General features: G+C 39.1%; 1 protein-coding gene across 4 annotated transcripts in view; it reads right to left on the bottom strand.

Moving 5' to 3' along the window:
- tspan5a (tetraspanin 5a) overlaps window positions 1-23,162 on the bottom strand; it is a 32,751-nt gene that overhangs the window by 5,190 nt on the left and 4,399 nt on the right. Inside the window, exons 2-10 of one of the 4 annotated variants that reach the window (XR_536041.3) lie at window positions 15,461-15,511; window positions 15,132-15,278; window positions 14,864-15,034; window positions 14,000-14,125; window positions 13,815-13,862; window positions 12,030-12,146; window positions 11,874-11,935; window positions 4,504-4,594; window positions 570-607 (exon numbers count right to left, since the gene is read on the bottom strand). Coding sequence is in view for 3 of the 4 variants with exons in the window: in XM_008434821.3 (XP_008433043.1) it covers window positions 4,522-4,594; window positions 11,874-11,935; window positions 12,030-12,146; window positions 13,815-13,862; window positions 14,000-14,125; window positions 14,864-15,034; window positions 15,132-15,278; window positions 15,461-15,511 (795 nt within the window). In the remaining variant the exon portion in view is untranslated. The remainder of the gene's footprint in view (window positions 1-569; window positions 608-4,503; window positions 4,595-11,873; window positions 11,936-12,029; window positions 12,147-13,814; window positions 13,863-13,999; window positions 14,126-14,863; window positions 15,035-15,131; window positions 15,279-15,460; window positions 15,512-23,162) is intronic. The other 3 variants (XM_008434821.3, XM_081599137.1, XM_008434822.3) reach the window with 3 other exon arrangements.

Here is a 23,162-nt window from a genome sequence, read left to right as displayed (position 1 = left end):
CTCATTTTTAGCTTAGCTAACTGATATGATAAAAAAAAGTCTGTCATATCCTTAAAGTATATTTTTGTGTAACAATCCCAAAACAGATACTACTCATGTTTTTGGAATAAACATCCTATGTTTATTCTATACCTAGGATGCAGTAAAAGGTTTAAAATCTTCAGAGGTCCTGTGGGCTTTCTGACCAAAGCCGTACCGTGCTTAATTAGGCAGAATCAGCAACAAAGTCAGCAACACTCAACAACTATAAAACTGGAACTATGAGTGTAAAGTCTGTTCCAACGAAAAAACTTCCAGAAGCTCAAACCGCATGGGTCTGTTTGGAATGACAAATTGTACCTTGTAGAGGGTGATATTGTAATGACACATTGTGGATTTCATCAAGAGTTTCATCTAAAGTTAGCACTTTAGAATTAGCGTCCACTAAATGCTATATTGATGTACTGCAGCTCTTAAGCGTTAGCAAAATTAACATTTTATGACTAGTGCTTTGCAGTTAGCGGAGCTAACTTTTAAGTCAGCTGTGCCCATCACTGCTGAAGTTAAATTTCAGCAAATGTAAAGATTACCTGTTAGAGAAGAGTTCCGCCAGCATTAGGTAAAGAAGCTAGAAGAGAACAAAAGAGGAGCTTATTAACAATGTAATGAAATATATTCTTACCACCATCACTCCTGTGTGCAACTATTTCCCTAAGATACTAAAGAAAAGGAGAAGATGAGATTAAAGTCTAACTTTGGTCACAGAGAGAATTCAGAGTTGGCTGTGGAACAATGGGCCCAAAACCAAGCTGAGAACTGTTCCAAGTCACATGACTCCAAGGTTTTTCAATGCAAGTTACCCAAACTGTGGCTCAGAGGGAGCAGAGCAGCACACATTTATTTCTGAACTCTTCATCTCGTAAAGTTCACCCATAGTTCTGATTCAAGTAACTGTATAATCCTTGTTTTTCAGCAACAGACAATTTTTCACCACATCAGGCCTCCATTTTTTCATATTTAACAAATGTTAGCCTAGTTTAAAAAAGACTAGCAAATTAGCTTATTTTTATCAAAGTATTGCAAAGTAGCATTTTTATTTACTTTTAAAACATCACTTTACATTTTTTACTGTGATTTGATGCTACAGGACCATAAATTTAACACATTTGTATTTATACAAATTGTGTTAAATTAAATGTTGTATACTAAAGGTTCAGTATACAACTTAGTTCTTAGCCTAGTGTTAAGAACTATAATCAATTACATCAAAAGCAGTAAAAGAAGAAATGCTGCTTTTCAGCTGAAAACTGATATCAGCAAGTCAAAACTTTACTGGAAGCCAGAAATCGGCCACAAAACCACAGAGCTGGGTGCCTCTCTACTGTGTAGGTGGAGTAACACCCTAGAAGATCAGGGTTCCCGGATACGGTCATGTATGACTCAACACCAAAACAGAGGTTATATACAGCTTGGTGCTTAGCAAACTATCATAGACTCATCAAACTCACCAGCTACAAATACACATAGGCCTGTCACGATAAACAATAAATCAATTAATCGCACAATAAATGAAAATTATCAACCTCATTTCAATTTATCGGCTTTATCGTTTCTTCCAGCTGTTGGAAATATTAATTTAATTATGTTAGTTTTAATTATGTTTAAACGTTGGCGCATGTTGAAATATTATATTGATCATGATTGTTTGAGTAGGCCTCAATTTAGGTTAGATTTAAACTCATAGTTTAGTCTAGATAACGTAATCAGTAGAAAATTTTTCTTAAATATAATGAGCACAATTTGATTAAAATTAGTCTAATCAGTAATTGTTCATATTAGATCATAGTCTCACGACATTATGAGAATCACAAGCAAAACTTTGAGTCACAAACAAAAACTTAGAATAGCAAGAAAAAATTTCTGACAAGCGCAAATAAGTTTGTTTTGCAAAAAAAGTTAACTTCATGAGTCAAAAATGTGTGATTTAAATTTAAAAACAAAAAATTAAGCAAAACTCAGTAGGCTTTTCTCGTGGTGGCATGCATTAATAATTCTATTTTTGCTTTTGTTTTTTTTGTTTTTCTGCAGTTCCACGTTAAAGTTTGAGGCAGCTCTGCTTTCCTGAATGGACCATCTTCATCTCCACTGCAGCAAACAGGCAGCTCTGTTTTATAGATTTACAGTCCACTAAAATGTTGCATTGTGCCCTTGTTTATATTTTTAATAGTGTAATTCTGTAAAGACAAAATATGTCTGGTGGTCCAGCTCTGATTTACATATCTTGCTAAATTGCGGGTTTGAATATTGCAATACTTTCCTATAACAAAATAGACATGCAGAAGGAAATTACTAATAAAATATCTTACATAGGCATAGTGTTATGCTCTACATGGAGATTTTCCTTAGCTTTCATTGTATATGTCACATTTTTGTAATGTATCATTGTTTATTAAACTCTGAAAGCTGAGTGGCTTTGTTAATATTCTGTCCTAGAATGCTGTTAGATGTGCCCTTTTTTTGTTGTTGAGCACTTTCCCCTTTAGTGGTCTCTGCACGGTCCTGCTGTGGCTGCATTTTGGAGTAAAAATGCAGCCACAAATGCAGTCTTTCGGACTATGGGGAAAAAGGTTTTTCTACCTTGGCTCCCGTAGCTAACTACGGGAGCCAAGGTAGAAAAACCTTACAGCCACCAGCCGTGGCTGTAAGCTGCTTTCTTCTAACTGCTAAAGTAGTGGCTCCGCCTCACCCCATAGTGATCGACTCCCTGCAGCTACGCAGCGCCGCTATTCCCCTGCTTGGATCTCTGAGTAGCTGACTGCCTGGATCTCATCGTACTCTCAGTCTCTGATACTCTTTGTCTGTTGCTAATAAGAATGATCGATCAGCTATTGTTATCATGGAAATCCTCACTGCGCCGCGGATTCCGGCTGGGGGTTTTTCCTCTTCGTCTTCCTGCTCAAAACACAGCGCCGCTGCATGCTGCGGGCGCGCATGTTCATTCTTCAGGTAATCCTTTATATACAGAACAGAAACTGCTTAGCTAAAAACTAATTACGAAGTGAATGCTACCAGTCGAAATTTCCATTAATTTCGCGATCTCACTGCTTTTGCAGCTGCTCCGTTCGCGTCGCTACTCCTTTCCGCTTCTCGGTTCCGCTTCTCTTTCACGGTTACTTTCGCAACTTTACATCGTTTCTCAGCAACAAAATACAGCCCGTCGTTATTTATTAAATATTTTACATTTCCAAAAACACAGGAATCTAATGTTTCGTTTCGTTTTGTACATTTGGAAGCTCATTCCCTCTCACATAATCGGAAAAGCGGGGAATGGCGGCGCTTTCGACATTCCTCTGACATTCAGAAAAATATGGTTTACTAATTTTAGCATAACTCCGGTTATACTTGGCCTATTAACACAATTTAAAAACTGGTGTGTAGTTTATAATGTGCACTTTAAGATCAAGTTGAAAGTGAGACTGAGGGAGGCGGAGTCTTGCTGCTACGCCGTAACAAACTAGACGTTAAAAAGAGCTATAAGAATATGGACCCCTATGGTTTAACGGATCGATACTCACGAATGAAAAATCGATACTTTCCTAGGGCGGAAAATATCGATATATATCGCCGAATCGATTTATTTATACAGCCCTATGGACGGTGCTTTATTTGCTGCACTATGATATGGAGGCGAGTTTTTTTTTCCGTCTTTACCATTTGTGTGTTTAGATTGTTTTCTGTTGTGTCGTTTCTTTAAGCTTAATTGGTTAATTAATAATATTTACAATTACATTGAGACAATGTGCACAAAATAATGGCCACTAGTCCAGTTAACTAATTTTAAAACCAGGCATTAATCCATGATTTCCTACAATCTACCTGCAATGCATATGGCTACTGTCAGCGTACAGTCTTGACTGAATGAATAACCTTATCATTATATTTATGTCGCATTAACAATGAACAGCTTATAAAGTTATCGGGTATATCAACTGCGGTAGCAATTTCACTCATGAACGTAGACGTTCTAAAATTGTCTTAAGGGAAAAATTGAGGCAAAATCTCGTTTAGTGTGAACTGGGCTTAAGGGAGGCATAAACTATTGCCTCAGGTAGTTGCATATGCCCATCTTCTCTATCTAAATCTAAAGACTATTGAAGGGCAATATAGTATACATACTATACTATATTCTGTACTCTTTTGGTTGAATGTAGTTTTAATTTCCACTTTAGTTTTATGTTGTGTTAAGTTTTTATTTAGGTACAGTTTTTGTTAATGGAGACTGAGGCTTAATTATATTTTGGTTTTTGGTTGTTTTGTTTATTTTGTTTACCAGTTCCAGTGTTAAGTATACTTTTGAAAATAAAGAGTATTTATTTTTGGCAGGATGTGCTTGCATTATTATGTCATTACCATTACATCAGTTTAAAATGGTCTTCAAACAATATTATCGTTTATCACAATAATTTTTGAGACAATTAATCTTTCAGCAAAATTTGTTATTGTGACAGGCCTAAACACACATACATTCTGTGCGTGCCTGTCTCATGAGTAGTAAGCCGATGATTTCTTGCAGGAGTACGGTGGGGGTCGACGCATGGACAGAGGGGGGGGCACCCTGATGAAGCATGGAGGAGGAAGAATGATGGATGAGTTTTTGCATTGCATTCCAAAAGTTCAATAAACTTTTACTCTTTAGTCCTCATACTAAGGGAGTAACAGCTACAATGAACTTTTTAAGAGTAAAACTACTTTTTGTGGTTTAAGGTCTCTGTCTATATCCAAAGGTCTTTTTGCACTGCAGGTCCCAGCCTGGCCCCCTTCAGCCCAGTCCTATTACCTGGTTGTTTTGCATTAAACAGAGGAACAGGTGGGTGGGGGCCGGCATGTCAATCAAATTCCTCCTAAAGCTGCCGAGCCCATCTCCAGAGACTGAGGAACAGTTTTGTTCTTGTCCAGCTGCTTCTGTATGTGCTGGTCAGTTAGGAAGCTGAGGGAAACATTTACCTCAAATATTTACCCAAATAACAATATTTGTTGTTAATCTGTTGCTAAGCGATGAGCACAAAGTGCCACGATTAAACATCTGACTTTTACTTTTGCAAAATTTAAAAACTGTACATTTCTTGTGTCTAAGCAGATAAGCAGTATTTCAAAAGAGCTTATGTTCTATAAAGAATAATACTACTTGTTATTAATTTGGTGTTAAGAGATGAGTGTTATTTTCTGGTAATGAACTGCCATGAAGTATAAATCAGATAAGAAAGTAAAAATCAGATGTTTACTTCATGGCACTTGGTTACCAAAAACATGCTAATTTCCTAGCAACAGATTAACAACAAATGTTATTGTTCAAAAAACGTAAGATTTCTTTTGAAATACTACCTGAAATACTATCTGAGGCTGCGTTCACACTGCAATTCCGATTTTTTTGACGTAATGCGACCTGTATCTGATCTTTTCATGACAATCTGAACGGCACAGCTCGGATTCTTTTTCGAATGTGACCCATATCCGATATGTATCCGATTCAAATGTGACCTAACGTCCAGGTCACATTCATCTGAACTGAACTTCACCAGTGCTCAACAAATCTCACTATTCTGCATCCTGATACGCACAAGGGGGAAGAAAAACAACAACTATGACAGACTATAATGAGGATTGCTAATATGCTGCTCTGGTCGGACAACAACTTCAAATATGTAAGCTATGCTCCACCGCTAGCCTCTATGTTTACTTCCACAAACTGAGCACTTCTTTATATGGTGGTTGGCAGAACACTGAGAATGCTGATGCTATTGCGCCCTGTACTGCGCATGTGGGACACTTTCAGGTTGTTGCCCGTTCAAACTGCAAAACACTACAGGTCACATATGACCTGCATATGTGGCAGTGTGAATGGCCCTGGCAAAAAAATCTGATTTGACAAAAAAATCAGAATTGGGTCACTTCAGGCTGCAGTGTGAACGCAGCCTCAGATAAGTAGCATTTCAAAAGAAATCTTACGTTTTTTGAACAATAACATTTGTTGTTAGTGGTGCATGGATTTCATTGATAAGTAAAGGTAAGATGGCAATAAGATGTTTTTGTTAAGTTTTTTAATGAAATGTGCGTTTTGTGGGCTACAGTTTGTATGTCTAAGTAATTCAGTAAAGTAGAAGCGGTAGCTAATCTAGTCTTTTTGGTGTTAAATCCTAAAACATGAAGCAGCATTGTTGTCAGTTGCTATGGCAACAAGTCTGCTTGTAGCTTGGTGGATACAGAGCGAGAAATTGCTTTCTCGCTCTTTCCCTTTGCTGTGGATCATATCATGAAATTAATACCTACATTTCTAAGTTTCACTGAGTTAACGCGGCTATGGATAACATGTAAAAGATTAGTCTTTTTGCCCTCCAGCTTTGTATGCCTGCGCGAAATTTCCGTACGTCCAATAACATGCATGGTGTCTATAATCGTAAGTCAGTGCCTCACCAGCATTGAACCTCACCGCCTGTCACTGGGCTCTCACTAAACTGTTCTTACTGTATTTTGTAAAGAGTGCTCTTTTTAATATTTTTATTATTATGCATTCAATGCACTTATTGAGATCCTGCTCACATTTTTCGGTCGTTACCTACTTCTGCTATCTTCAACTAATTGTGCTAATTCATATATCAAAACGTTCAGCTTCTTCAGGAGATTGCTGCTATGACTTTTGCTAAAATTCACTATTGTACTTTTTGAAATAATTGCCCTTTTGTGCAAATTTTTTGCCCCATTGAAATACATGGTGGAATTCTGTAACTGTCTTCAGTTGCTAGTGTACACTCTAGCAACTGCCGTTTTAATGCTTTTTGACAAATAAAATTATGCTGTTCATACATATTTCACTGTACAGAAATAATTTATAAATTAAAATGTAGCCATGTATGTCTACTTTAAGGAACTATTACTATCATTGCTACAGGTCTTACCGTTTTCTTTCAAACTACTGGAGTACAGCCATGTCACACCTTCTCCTATTCTTTCAATGTATTTTTCTCTTGTGCTCTGTTTCTATCTGTGTGTTTGCATTATGCTTGTCTACCTTTCTGTATATGCCTTCTGCTTCTACTGGTTTTACTGTCTGCAAAGGTCTTCTGCAAACTTTAATAAATTTTAGCAATTAAAATATCAAAATGTTTTGCTTCTTTTGCTCCTTTATGCTATTTGATTTGCTATGTTTCACTTCAAATATTTCTGGTTTTGTACTAATTTCTGCTTCTGCTAATTGATGCTTTTCACACCCTCTATTCCTTCAATGTATTTCTTGTGCTCTGTTTATATCTGTGTCTCAGAATTCTGCTTGTCTACCTTTCTGTACATGCCTTCTGCTTTTACTGTCTACAAAGGTCTTCTGATAACTTTAATCAATTTTAGCAATTCATATATCAAACATTTCTGTTAATTTTGCTCCTTTATGCTATTTATTTTGCTATGTTTCACTTCAAATATTTCTGGTTTTGAACTAATTTCTGTTTCTGCTAATTTATGCTTTCTAATATGTTTCACTGTTCAATTGTTTAAACTATTTCTGGTTTTGTACTAATTTCCACTTCCTGTGATAACTATACTATTTCTTAAGCTCTGTTTCACTTTTTGACTTTTTCAAATAATTCAGGTTGCACACAAACTTTTTTCCCCATTTCTTTTGTTCTCATCTTTCTTGCATTTCTCCATCAATCATTCTGCAAATATGCTTCTTTTTCCCCTTTATGCTATTTGTTTTGCTATGTTTCACTTCTTCAAATATTTATGGTTTTGTACCAATTTCTGCTTCTGCAAATGTATGCTTTTTGCTATGTTTCACTGTTCAACTGTTTCAACTATTTGTGGTTTTGTACTAATTTAAACTTCCTGTGCTAATTATGCTCTTTCTTAAGCTCTGTTTCACTTTTTGACTTTTTCAAATAATTCAGGTTGCACACAAACTTCTGCCTCTTTTGCTATGCCTTTGCTAAATTTCACAAATTTGCAAAATATTTCTACCATGCATGACAGTAGCTGTCTTCTGCTTTTTTCTACTTCTTATGCTTTGTTCTGCTTTTTCTTGCATTTCTGCAGCAGTCATTCTGCAAATATGCATTCTTACGGCTGTTTCGCTAGGAACAGCAATTCTTATAGTTATTATTATTTTTAATTTGCGATGAATTCCCCTCAATATTCTGCTGTTACCTGGTTCCATGGTGAGGTAATTTTTTTCCTCTGCTTACTCGCTGATGAACGAGCACAGAATGAACTAGATCGGTCAACGAGGAAAGAGAACATTTTCCGCCGCATCTCTGAGGAAAAGGCTTTGGCCGCTACATCAAAACCATTGTTTAGTTTTAAAAATTATGATGTCAGGTACAGCTTCGATGCCGCCCTCAGTTATAACAGGGCTGCAGTACGGGTGGAACCGGATCGAAGCGTGCAGTGCGAAAACGGCTTAAGATAAGATATCTTGTGCTCTTTTGAAATACTATTATGTTTTTTGAACAATAACAATATTCATTGTTAATCTGCTGCTAAGAGATGAGCGTGCTTTTTTGGTAATCAAGTGCCACAAAGTAAACATGTCATTTTTACTTCTGCAAAGGTAAAAATCAGAGTGCATTAACACAAACATTGCTGGGTGATTCTCTGAATTCGATGTTTTTTTGTGTCCCACACGTTTATCTCGAAGATTTTCATATAATGCAAACAAAATCTTTTGAGAAAATCCATCCATCCATCCATCCATCCATCCATCCATCCATCCATCCATCCATCCATCCATCCATCCATCCATCCATCCATCCATCCATCCATCCATCCATCCATCCATCCATCCATTTTCTTACACCCTTGTCCCTTAGTGGGGTCGGGAGGTGCTGGTGCCTATCTCCAGTTAACATTCCAGGCGAGAGGCGGGGTCACCCTGGACAGGTCGCCAAGTCTGTCGCAGGGCAACACAGAGATAGACAGGACAAACAACCATGCACACACACACACACTCACCTAGGGAGAATTTAGAGAGACCAATTAACCTGACAGTTATGTTTTTGGACTGTGGGAGGAAGCCGGAGTACCCGGAAAGAACCCATGCATGCACAGGGAGAACATGCAAACTCCATGCAGAAAGACCCTGGACCGGGAATCAAACCCAGAACCTTCTTGCTGCAAGAATCCACTGTGCAGCCCTTTTGAGAAAATCAAGAAAAGGAAATATCCATGTGTCTAGGTAATGTGACATGCAAATATATTTTAATAATCATGTTTGGAAAAATTTTATGGATTGTTGAAGTGTAGAAATCTGCCAAATGAGCATGTCCCCACTGACCAATATTCATTTTTCAATGAATATAAAACAAATAAAAATAGCCAGTAACTGCAAGTTATTTGTACCATTATAAACATTTTTAGGTATTTTTTAATCTAAATAAAAGAAATATGAGAAAAATACATGAATTATGTATAAAATAGCACTTTTTAATCCTGTCCCTCAAGTTTTGTTCAACCCCGTAACAGCATACTTATTCCTCCTTCTTATAAGTTCAGTCCAATTTCCTCAGCTCCCTGGAAATGACATCACTGAAGTCTCTTCCTGCTCATACTGTAAAGAGATTTAATTGTTAGGAAAGTTTCTTACCTATATTCGGTTATTTTTTACGCAAATATTGTCATCGTCAAGCTCAACCTTTCAACCCTGTTACGCACGTAAATGATATTTATTGTTTTGGAAAAAGTAAAGAATGGTCTTTATTATATTAATTTCTTGTTTTCATCATATCATATGATGGATTGTTGAATAACTTCACATTAGCCCTCACTAATGTGAAGTTATGGCAAATTTTTGTGAAAATCTTCAACCCCGTAACGTTCAACCCCGTAACAAAAACAGTGGTTTTGTTACGGGGTTGAACGTTGGACTGTTGTTAAGCCAGCCGGTATATTCAACCCCGTAACAGTCTGGTCAACTTTTACAATGGGTTCAACCCTGTAACGCAATACATTGTTGTAGACTAATATTTGTTGGACTGTATGCAAAGTTTAAAGAATGTTTAAAACACAAAAAAAGCCTGATTTAATTTTTATTTTTAAGTGTATTTTCATGAATTATGAGAAGCACTTTTACATCAAGTTGCCATATTCTACTTATCAGTCTGCCATGATTCAGAATCAAATAAAATAGACTTACAATTAGTTATTTTAATCAAGGGACAGGTGATCTCAAAGGAGCTGGAAGAATTAGTTTAATTATGTTATGCAGTTATACTGATAGAGGAATGAAATTGTCCCGTTACGGGGTTGAATTTAAAACAACTTAAGCTGCAAAGAAATTCATATTAATGTTTGGGATTTCATGCATAAGGTGGGGAAACATATTTTCTTGGAGGTTCAAAAAGTCCTTCAATAGATGCAGTGTTCAAAAACACAATTTTTTGTGGTATATTTTTAAGTAACCTGAGACCCCAAAAGGCACCGAATTCAGAGAATCACTCTGCTAATGTAGCTACTGTAGCTTGCAGTAGCCTTTTCCCTAAAATAAGCTTTTGAGCTGTTTTGTTTATTTATTAACTATGTTTAGCACACTGAATGGAGGAAGTCAATGTAAGACAACATGCTAGCTATACCCCACACACCACCAGGAGCATTTAGGCTAACATTAGTATTTTGGCTAATTTTGGCTTATACACTAATTTTAACATACTGAATGGAGTAAGTCCATGTTACTCAACATGCTTGTGACTCCACATGCTATTCAGTACATTGTAGTTTACTTTAGTATCGATGCTAATTTTTAGCATCTGAATGCTGGGTTCCAACCGACGGTCATGGTTTGGCAGACTGTTTAAATTTCTTCAGAAATTTTTTAATTTAATTTTATTATTCATATGCAGTTAGTGGGACCACAGTCAGTGTATATTTTTTTTATTTTTTTTCCCACATAAATATGTGCAAAAAGTTGCACATATTTATCAGCTTGATGTGTGATGGGTTTCACTTTTAGAATATTATTTTAAACAAAACAAAATATGTGCAATTAAATATGTCATTATTATCAATTATAAACTTAACGGGTAAGAATAGATTATGACAGGGAATTTTTTGATGCCACATGTTAAAATAATAGACATTGAGAAAGCCTAAACACTAAATAAACTCCTCTGACCCAAAGATCTGAAAGACAACTTGTCTACGTTCGCCCCGCAGCCAATGCACCTATCAACAGCTGACTCCAAACAGCCCTGTCTGGCCAGCCCAATTAGAGCCACAGCTCTCTGGGCTCCAGTGAACAGGGCGGGGCGGGACTGGGCTGGCCAACCCAGACCCGGGTTGGCCAGGTTCTGGCTGTGCAGTGCAAAACGGGCTCAAGAGAACAAAGACATTCCAACCATATGACCCTAACCCATTCTTGTATTTCTACTCTGGGCCTCATATTGACATATGGAATGGAGTTCACACTCCATTCCATATGAAATAACTGTATTTCCTCATAACACTGACCTGTGTTATCATTTTTGACAACCTTAAAAACAATATGACCTCTATTTAGTCCCTCTTGGCAATCAGATCTGTGCTTACATCAAACATAGAGCCGAGGTATCTATTAAAGTCCACAGTCTAAAGTATGACTTTGTATCTTAAAAAATTATGACTTTCAAAGTCATAATTGTGACTTTGAATCTCATAATGATTTTGAAAGTTGAAATTACTACTTTGTATCACCTAATTATGAACTTGACTTCCATATCATATGCATCACTACTGAATTATGCCTATGAAATGAATGACACCCATGAGCATAATTAGTATATGTAAATTTTCTCAGATTGTCTGAGATTGCAAAGGTTAGAAATAATTATGAGAGCTCATGAGAACTAAGAGCAGACGAAAGGTTGATGGTGTCTCACCAGCTTGCCCTCACTGCCTCGATGTCACTCACTAAGTTCTGGGCCAAACAAATCCCAAAAATCTGTTAAGAAAAGAAAACCAATGATATATTTCATAAAGGGAAAAGTACTTTAGTTTCACTCTTTCTTTAATAATAAAACAGGACTAGAACTGACCTGCAATAATGCTACTCCAATGAAGATCCCAGCCACCAAGGTGAGGTTATCTTGGAACCACCTTTCAAACTGAGGAACACAGCCTTTCACGTTGATGTAGTCCTTCTGCTCCGAGTCCTGTATGGGCACATATGTAAGTCATCTGTGGGTTTACTTATCCCATAGTCACAGTTAGGGGTGTAGTGATGCAATAATTTCACAATACGATACGATATTCTGGTCACAATACGATATGCATCACGATATTTGTTGAGCGACACGATTCGGTGCATTTTTACGATTTTCTGAAAGATTTTAGGACAGAGTGATTTTAGTGACATTTTGTGTTCCATAGACTTGAATTTAGTTAACTGAAAACTTGATTAAAAGCACCAATTACACAATACCTGACTGTGATTGGACAGCCCAACAGTATGCAGCTGGACAAAATGAATCAAAGATGCAGTGAGAGAATTAGTTTCTGTCATTTAATTCATGCGGATTTGACATAAAACTAAAAAATGTAAACAGTAATCCAGGAGCAGAGTGGGGAGATTATCAGCCTCTGTAGACTCTCAATATGCAAATGATTGCATTTATGTTTTTGCTTTTGGACACTGTGGCTGCATTTTGGAGTACAAATGCAGCCACAAATGCAGTCTTTTGGATTATGGGGGAAAAGGTGTTTCTACCTTGGCTCCCGGAGTTATCCGTGGCTGTAAGCTGCTTTCTTCTAACTGCTAAAGTAGTGGCTCCGCCTCACCCCGTAGTGATCGACTCCCTGCAGCTACGCAGCGCCGCTATTCCCCTGCTTGGATCTCTGAGTAGCTGCCTCTCAGACTGCCTGGATCTCATCGTTCTCTCAGTCTCTGATACTCTTTGTCTGTTGCTAATAAGAATGATCGATTAGCCACTGTTATCATGAAAATCCTCACTGCGCCGCAGTTTCCGGCTGCGGGTTTTTCCTCTTCGTCTTCCTGCTCAAAACACAGCGCCGCTGCGCGCCCGCTTGGGATGTTATCAACCCATGTTCATTCTTCAGGTAATCCTTTATAGAACAGAAACCGCTAAGCTGAAAACTAATTACGAAGTGAATGCTACCAGTCGAAATTTGCATTAATTTTGCGATCTCACTGCTTTTGCAGCTGCTCCGTTCGCGCCGCTACTCCTTTCTGCTTCTCGGTTCCGCTTCTCTTTCACGGTTACTTGCGCAACTTTACTTCGTTTCTCAGCAACAAAATACAGCCCATCGTTATTTATTGAAGATTTTACATTTCCAAAAACACAGGAATCTAATGTTTCGTTTCGTTTTGTACATTTGGAAGCTCATTCCCTCTCACATAATCGGGAATGATTATGTGATTCCCGATTATCACATAATCATGATAATCGATTATGTGATAATCGGAAAAATATGATTTACTAAATTTAGCATAACTCCGGTTATACTTGGCCTATTAACACAATTTAAAAACTGGTGTGTCGTTTATAATGTGCACTTTAAGCTCAAGTTGAAAGTGAGACTGAGGGAGGCGGAGCCTTGCTGCTACGCCGTAACAAACTAGACGTTAAAAAGAGCTATAAGGTTGTGGACCCCTATGGTTTAACGGATTGATACTCGCAGATGAAAAATCGATACTTTTCTAGGGCGGAAAATATCGATATATATCGCCGAATCGATTTATTTATACAGCCCTAGTCACAGTATTGGTTAATCACTCATCAATCACTGTTTAAGAAGACCTTAAACATTTCACTGAGGACAAGGGTTCCATTCCAAATGTTAGCAGAACTAGCTAAACTTACTGGTTTTGCTCTGATGTCATAGCCACACTGAGTGTTTATCACATCCTCCTAGAGACAAAAAGAAATTATCTCTAAAAGGTTTGAAAGCCATCATATGAACCATGTGAATTCTGGGATTGAATCCAAATCATTTGTGGTGCAACAGCTTCTGCACTGTGACATCGACAGAAAGAGGCTAACGTTACCGCAGGGTCCTTGGTGCAGCAGGAGAAAGGAACCCCACATTTTTCCCGACTGGGATTTCCATCAGTACAATTAAAGTAAATGTTCAGGTTCCAGTCGTCCGCTCCGAATGCGCCACAGCACTCCCACTGCAGTCAGACAGAGAAGAGAAACACTTCAGGGACTCCTGACATAGTGTCAGGTCCTACATCCTTTACTGGCATGTATGTGGCTTTAAGTCTTGCTTGTGTTTTCTGCAATGGAATTCCAGACTCAGTCTGTAAAAACAACCCACTCCATCTAACACAGTAGCCGTCATCATTTGATCTCCAGCTTCTTTAGACCTCACAACAATTCTGCTGATTTAACATAAAAATGTAGGAATGCAAAAAATGTTGCTTAAATCCAGCAGTTATGACCTGATAATTGCACCACTTAATCTCATGCTATATTAGGCTGACCCCCTCTATCTTCACTCCTGAAAATTTTCTCCAATTCTTTGCTGGGATAAACTGAAGGACTTGACCTACCTTCTGGTATTCTGGTAAAAATGATTTGACTAACTGGCCCAAGCTAGAGTGAGACTTGACAATGGAGAGGGGGATTATATCTGCAAACTGATGGACAATGGTCAGGGCTGATCAAGATGAAAATCATCCATTGCCAATGACTACCTGACACCTCTAGTTAAGTTGTATTACAATGCAGTTAGAATCAAAAACACAGTACATGAACAGTTTGGCTCCAGGTTTTTAAACTCTTTATAATCCTGATACTCCTGATAATCTGCGATGCAAAGACTGCTGGAAGATTTGAAGAAAGGAGACCAAAGTAGATGTATGCCACAGCCATGCCTCATCACATTTACTAGGTATCCCATGACTCACATATTCCTGAGTGAAATCAATGAGGTTCTGTAGGTCGATGTCGTCCCTATATGCCCGGATGTTGTTGTTGATGAACAGGTTGAGTTGGTCCTTAATCCAGTCCTTAAAAACAAAGGCCAGAACTCCTGTTGTCAACTCCAGGAAAAAGATGATTCCCAGAAACACAGAGAACTAGAACAGGAGAAGAATTATGAATAGAAGTAAAACCAGAAACAGGAAGCAATCTTTTTTCAGTGATTATTCATGGTGCTTGCAGAGTAGAACATACAAACTTAAGCAAAAATGTATTTTCCCGAAGAGCTCCAATGCAGCCGGCAAACCCCAGAATGAACATAACCCCTCCAACCACCATGAAGAGCCACACAGGGTCAAGGCCCCCCAGGTCGGTGATGGATGAGATGTTGGACAGGACCCCCTGGAGAGGACAGGACACTGGATGTGAGTCAAGCAGTTGATCCTCCTCTGGGTTATGTCATGTTTGGCAAATAGTCAAAGTGACAGGAAATAGCCAGGAATGATGGTACTGGGACATAGAGAAAGCACTACTCTAAAATAATTTTGTCTGCAGTTTCATTTAAAAAAAAATAGTGTGCTCACCTTCTCACTCCATGCCCACAGTCCAATCCCTACTAAGGCCATGCCCAGCAACTGCAAAACACCAGTCACATCTTATTACTGGGAGATTGTACAAATGTACAGAGACAAAATGTTATTCAGGAAAAATACTGAAATCCTTTCCCTGGGACAGCCTCGGCCTGTACTGCATTGTTTAACATTATCAGCAGTGAATGAATGGTATTCACACTCCCTAAACTTTTTTGCATTTTATCACAATGTAGTGGGTTTTATGAGACAGACCAACAGTAGCATCTGTGAACATCACTTTCTAGTCTTGCTACAAAGCCTTATTTTGACTAGACAATCATAATGCTATGATATGATGTAAGTCATTTCATTGCATCTCTGGCAGGATGTTCAGGGTTGTTACCCTGCTGGAAGGTTCAACACTGTGGACCAGCTATCCTCTACCTCCTCACACCACTCAAACCATACAATCCTTTAGGTCAGCTAAAAACTCATCTCTTTTCTCTGGCGTGTGAGTGATTGTGTAAGAGACGCTTTGAAATCCCAACGTTATGTTGTATTCTATTTCCTATTTTATGATTGTGGATATAACTGTGAAGGACTAGAGTCTACTTTTGCTGTTTTTAAACGAATAAATTTGGCATTGCAGATAAACCAACATCTTCTCTCCTTTGCAGTAGCAACTAATCATGGCTGAAAATCAAAGCAGGCAGATGTTGATTAAAAATTTAAAATCTGCTAAGATGAAAAGAACATCTAAAGAAAAGTTCTTTCTCCCTAGTTCGAAAGGCAAAAACAAGGGCAAAAGTGCTGTTCTTAGATATTTAGTCTATGAGACAGGTGGACATAGAAGACAGATTCAGCCTTTCCTGAATGGATCATCCATCATGCCTCGGATCATGCATCCATGCTTTCATGTTTTGTTGACCAAATTCTGACCCAAACTACCTGAAAGTCGAATCTGAAATTGCGAAGGACAACATATCTCAATTTTTTTGTTGTTTTTTTATTAAGATTTTATTGGTTCTAGTAGTCTTTATTTCAGAGTGGACAAACAGAAAATGTACACCACATTGCTGTACGGGGCGAAATGAGGAATTTCGGCTCTTTTTAGAGAACCGGCTGCTTTGGCTCCCAAACAACAACATTGGTGGGAATGCTGTGGTGGCCCAGGGGTAAAGCACAGCCTATGTATGGAGGCCTTAGTGCTCCACATGGCCATCACATGGCCATTCGAGTCCTTGCCTGATTACCTTTAGCAAATTTACTATCATCTTTAGTCTCATATTTTAGCATAACTTGGCAAATAGGAATGTTTTTACATGATAAATCCTTTTGCATTCCATGTCCCCTATATGGGAATCCTTACACTTCCTCAATTTTATGTATTTATTCTGTACACATTCTTACTTTTGTATAATATTTTAATCTAATTTTAATCACCAAACAACTGAACAAAGCACTGCAACCAAATCTACTGAACAGACCCATAATCAGAGACGGCTGGTATAAGTAGGGCTATACTAGCCGTATAAGTAGGCTAAGCCCTACTTATACCTTCCCTGACATTTACAATAAAGTTAAAATAAACAACTTAAAAATAACAACCTAAAAATAAATACGTTTTAGAAATAATGTATCACATTTTGTTAAATTTACAACAAACCGCCTGGGAAAAATCCCAGGGTCTTTCTGAAGGGCTAACTTATGACAGCCTCATTCAGCGTAACTGTCTGTCACGGTTCAGAATGATTGACAGGTGTCTAGCCACGGCCCCCCCCTCGGTTTGCAGCTCATTTAGGCTAATTTTGGTAAGCCCAGGCTCAGCCCACAGCCACAGGATTCATCCAATCAGGATGGACTAGGAGTGCGAGTGTGTGTGGGTGTGGTTTGGCATAAACTGAGCAGGTGCGATGCCGAGCAATATTAGCATAAATTACTTAATCAATAATCAATTGTCCTTAATGTCTATTGAGGAAAACTGGAGGTGAAGAAGTTGGGGCCAGACAAACCTGAGGATATTCAAATCCAGCAAAGAGAAAAATGGCAAAACCGCAGTTTCTCGGTGACCCGGTGACCAGAAATCTGTTTTCTGCTTTCCATGTTTGTTCTTTGGAGGAGACACAGTTTTGACCCAACAAGGAATTATTGATCTGAAACATCTGTCTGAAAAAATAAAATAAAAACTTGAATCCAGCACAAGCCACATTGGAAACAGTGTGAAATTGACAATGTTGAGCCAGGTTAACATCACCTGTCAGCTGGATGAGGGCCACCACATTGCTGTACAGAGGCACAATGAGCTGGTGCAATAAAAAACATGCATTATCACGGATTGTGGATTGCATTAAATTTTGCAGGGCACACAATACATCACTGCGGGGGTCTAATGAATCTACGTCCTCCCTGAATCGGGATGCTTTTCTGGATCTGATTAATCTATTTTCTTTTTTAGACTGACAGCTGGCAGATCACCTGTCAAGTATGCATGTAGCTAAACACACCTTCAAAACCAGCCATCAAGGAGCTCCTTGATGACATGTTAGAGATTTATCAGCAAAAAAAAATCAAGAATGAAATTTTAGAAGCACCGTTTGTTGCTGTTCAAGCAGACAAAACTACAGATGTAGCCTGTGAACCAATGTGTGATTGTGCTCAAGTACATCACTGTAAGCACAGCAGTGGAGAGATTCTTAGGCTTTTTCCTGCTTGAAGACAGGTCTGCAGAGGGGTTTGAAATGCTTCTGAAAAAAAAGCTCCAGCCGTTTAAACTGGAAAACAAACTAAATGCCCACACTTAACGATGGAGCTGTGGTGATGACCGGCGCATCCTCCAGTTTGTAGGCCAGGCTCCTGGAAACTTTTCTTCTTATGCACTTTGTACACTGTTATGCCGATCAGTTCAACCTGATCATTCAACAGGCGTGCTCATTGCTTACACCTGTCAGAATATTTTTTGCAAATCTTTCAGCTTTTGGAAAAAAAATGTCCAAGTCCCCTAAAAGACCTGCTGTCCTGGTTGAAGTGTACAACAGAAGAATTCCATCATCAGGCCAAAAGCGGTGGAGCCGTACGGTGCCAACTGTGTTTGAACAGGAGGAAATCCTGAAGGCATGCTTCGATCACTTGAAACCATCTATAAAGATCAGACAGCGTGTCAATCCAACAAGCTCATGGTTTGCCAGTCCTGCAGCAGGACAAAACTTTTCTGTTCTTTTTATCATTTTTTCACCGGGCCTTTACGCATGTGGACATTCTCTATAACATCCTCCAAAATCGCATTGTGGATGCTATAAAAACAAAACAGGCCTTGGAGAATTTTACCCGGACCATAAATGTCCTGAATTTAGTCGCTGAAACTCAGATGCAGGTGCTCTAACACCACGCCGTAAGCAAAGCTCAGATTGTGCTTCTGTGGCAGTGCAGTGGTGCAAAATAATGACCGAACAGTCAAAGGCTCGCTTTGAGAAGGCTCAACATTTAAATTCATTTGAATTTATTAATCCAGATCCGTTCTTGAATTTCAACACTTGTTTCCCGCAGAAGCAATTGGACACCACATGCGAATATTTCCAGATGATCTGCAAAGAAAAACTTAAAAGATGAACTGATGGTGATGTACAGCAGCATATATAGCTATACACAGCTATATTATAACCCACCCTGCAGATATTACCACCAGCAGTGTGATGGCTGCATTTACAGCCACACAAGTGTGGTAATATTTAATCACACCACACTTATATTTTGTTTCTATAAATCTAGGATTTCATTTACAGAATAACTGTTTTTCGTTTAGAACAGTGTTTCTCAACTTTTTGTGGGCCAGCGCCCCCCTAGCCTTTATCCAGGTCCCTCACCGCCCCCCACCAAAGAATTTGTAGGCTACTTTGCACTATTATTTTATTATTAATATTACTATCACTATTGTAGATGTTTTGATTTTTATGCTTGTTTCTGTATTTATCATCAAAAATAATTTTCCAGAGAACAAAAAAGCCATGGGAATAGAAATTATTTTCACAGGTGTCTTAACTTGAATTTTAACATTCAAGTTAAAATTGGTAGGCCTAAGAGCAGCCAATCAGAGTGGAAAAAATATTCTTATTTTGTGCCATTTTCTCGTTGTTGGATATTCCACAAAATGACCAGATAAAAGATGTACAACATGGGATTTTCCTATGTTAGCTTCAGTTAGGTTTTTGTGTGTTCTCCCCTTTGTGTCTTCTATGTGGCCTGATCAGCCAGTATTTAAGTTTCTCCTTTGTCTCATTTTGGTAGGTCTGTTTGTTTGAGTCAGTCTGAGTTGAATTCTGTTACTTTGACCTCTTTTATGGGCCCAACTTTGTCATTTATTATTATTTACCCAAAAACTTACCCTGTAAGTTTTTGCTTTGGGTTTACTAAAAAACTATTCTTTTTTAAATTTGAACCTGTGCCTGGCTCTCTTTTGACTGTTCGGTTTATCACAAGTGGTGTCAGGAGTGAAATCTTGCAGTTAAAGGCACAGGTTTTTTTTTTTAAGTAGTCCCTCTCCTCTTACCAAGCCATGAAAAAAACAGGAAGGAGTGCCAAAAGACCGAAAGGAGATCCTCAAAACCAGCCTGTTGGAATGGAGGACCAAGTTGGAGAAGAAAATGGAGCCTCTGGAAGGGTGGATAGCATTGAGGGTAAGGAGCCAACGATATCAGAAGTGATTTCCATTGTTCGTTCTCATATGGACCAGCAGGAAGCCCAGGAAGCAAGACGGAGGGAGAAGTTTATTTGGCAGGAACAGCGCTTCAGATGACACCAATTTCAGCTGTTACAGGTGGAAGTGCAAGCTCGTGCCACCCCTGCTCCTGAGCCTCAAACGGATGAATATCAACAATCAGATGCAGTAGCTAGTGAAGGTGAAGATCCTTCCTGCTGCAGTAATGAGCAAATGCATGCTCCCTCAGGTCAGTTTCACTCTCATGAATCCAGACTTGGAAAAACTGACAGATGAGGATGATATGGAATATTTTCTAACAACATTTGAACGCATGGCTCTAGTTTGCCGGTGGACAAAAGCAGATTGGATTTTTCATCTGATTCCACTACTCACTGGCAAAGCAAGAGGCGCACAAGAGGTGCTTGATCTGAATTATGATAAAGTTAAAGAAGCTGTTCTTCAAAAATACAACATCAATCCTGAGATGTACAGATTGCAATTTCGATCACTGGAAGTAAAACTTGATGAGAATCTAAAAGAACTGTATGCAAGATTGAAAGAGTTGTATGGAAAGTGGGTGCTGCCAAAAGAAAAAACTGTGCATGAGGTCAGTGAAATAATCATTTTAGAACAATACTTGAGAATGCTGTCTCCTGAGTCGTAGATATGGATTAAAGAACATAACCCAAAGTCGGCTGCAGAAGCTGCGCAGTTGGCTGACGTGTTTGTGGCCGCATGGAGAAAAGGACAACCATGGAGTCAAACGGCATGGAAAATGAGGGAGGTTTCAAAACCTGTTCCCCACTACCAAAAGGCAGGGGTGAGTAAACCTCTAAAGATCCAGTCATTGGATGTGCCATCAAGAGCCCCAGCCATGATAGTGATTTGTTATGTGTGGGATGGAGGGACACACACAACCAGTGTCCCCAAAGAATTCTACAAAGATGACACAAATGTGTTTTGTGCCCAGACAAATTGTGCACTCTAAACCACAGGTCGTCCATAAACCATTCCATTGGTTTAAGGACAACCTCAATTGAAGTTGAAGGTAAATAATTAAAGGCTCTCATTGATTCAGGTAGTACTCAAACTCTGGTGCACAGAGACTTTGTTCCAGGAAACATAGTTAATGTGGAAACAATCATTGTCCACTGCATTCATGGAGTCATCTCCATGTATCGGTCCATCACAAGTGACAACTCATGTTTTCATATCCAACAGCAGACCTGTATATTAAAGTACAAGGCCAACTTTTTCTTCTAAATATTGGTGTGGCTGAGAATCTGCCATTTCCAGCAGTGCTAGGTCAAGATCTGCCTGCGTTGTGTGACTTGTTGAACTCCAGCAATATGTGCAACATTGCATTAACCAGATTTCAAGCTAGAAAGAGAGAGGAGTTTCTGCAACCACTCTGCGTCTTGTCTTTTTATGATGTGGATCTGGAGACCACACCCAGGAAGTCTTGCAAGTCCTGCAGGCAGCGACAGCAAGAGAAATTTTGAAACACTGCTGAGAAATCATCTTCTATCTCTGAGCCTGAGCTACCTTTGGGGTTTAAAATCCCTGCTAACATCATAGAAATGCAACACGGTGATCCAGCTCTAATATCTTTATTTCAGAAAGTAGACAGAAACCAACATCCTGAACAAGGTATGAAAACACTGGAGGAATTTTTGCTGAAAGATATCATCCAACAGCATTGCAGTTGGTGGTTCCTAGACCAGTCCAGAAGGTGGCACCATCCTTGGGGCATTCCTTTCCATGGACTGGCCATCTTGAAAAGCACAAGACAATGGCCCGCCTCAGAAAATATTTTCACTGGCCTGGAATCCGATCTAATGTGACTGACTCTGTTCTGCAAAAGCTGCCCTCACTACCAAAAGTTATCTTTAAAAATTCCCTCCAGAGCTCCTCTTCCAGCTTTTGCCAATCATCAATACCCTGTTTAAACGGCTGGGAATGGACATCGTTGGTCCCCTAGAAATAAGTAAATCAGGCAATCGTTATATGCTTGTGATCCTGGATTATGTCACAAAATATCCAAAGGTCTTTGCTTTGAAATAAATAAAAGCTACAGCAGTTACCTTCTGTCTCATAGAGCTCTTCTCATGGGTTGGGTTTCCTACTGAAAATCTCACTGAGTGTGGAACTAACTTTCTGTCCACAACTCCTTGGGATTAAGAGCCTGAAGACCACTCCATAGACAGACGGCCTGACAGAGCGCTTCAATCAGAAGCGCTCTGTCAGCGCAAATGTAACAAATGTTATGCAAGTTTGTCAATAAAACTGGTACAGACTGGGACCAGTGGCTACCTAACCTTCACTTTGCATATAAAGAAGTGCCGCAGGCCTCTACTGGTTTTTCACCATTTGAATTGCTATATGGCTATGAAGTATGGGGTCCCCCATCTCTGTTAAGGGAGACATGGGTGGGTGACAAAGAGAGGTCTCAAGCTGTAAATGTCTCTTATGTTGTCCAGATGCGGGGATGAATGGAAAGGATGACAGCATTGGCCCAAGCTCACAGAAACATCAGAAAATCTATATGACCACTCAGCTCGCCAGAGGTCTTTCAGTCTTGGCCAGAAAGTGCTGGTGCTCCTTCCAAGTGCTGACAGGAAGCTGTTAGCAAAATGGCAAGGCCATCTGGAAATCCAGAGCCAACTGGATTCAACACCTCCTGAAACATCTGGAGGTGTTGGAGCGCCTCCAATCTGTAGGGTTGACTATTAATCCAGTCAAGTGTGCAATTGCCAAGGCTGAAACTGAGTACCATGGGTTTGTGATAGGAAATGGTGTGATAAAGCCTCAAATAAATAAAATTATAGCTATAGAGTCATATCCTCTGCCTGAGACCAGAAAACAGTTAAGATCCTTTATGGGTATGGCAGGATTCTATAATCGTTTTATCCCTCATTTCTCAGCCAGGGCCGCTCTATCAACAGACCTCACTGGTTCCCGAAGCCCCAACAAGATCATCTTGTTGGGAGGCTAAAACAGCTTTCCAGGACCTGCGGCAAT

This window comes from Poecilia reticulata, chromosome 18 (genome assembly GCF_904066995.2).
Source record: "Poecilia reticulata chromosome 18, P_reticulata-male-v2, whole genome shotgun sequence".
In the NCBI taxonomy this organism is placed as follows: Eukaryota; Metazoa; Chordata; class Actinopteri; order Cyprinodontiformes; family Poeciliidae; genus Poecilia; species Poecilia reticulata.
The sequence above is the reverse complement of the archived record's forward strand: the minus strand, read 5'-3'. Positions and strand labels throughout refer to the sequence as shown.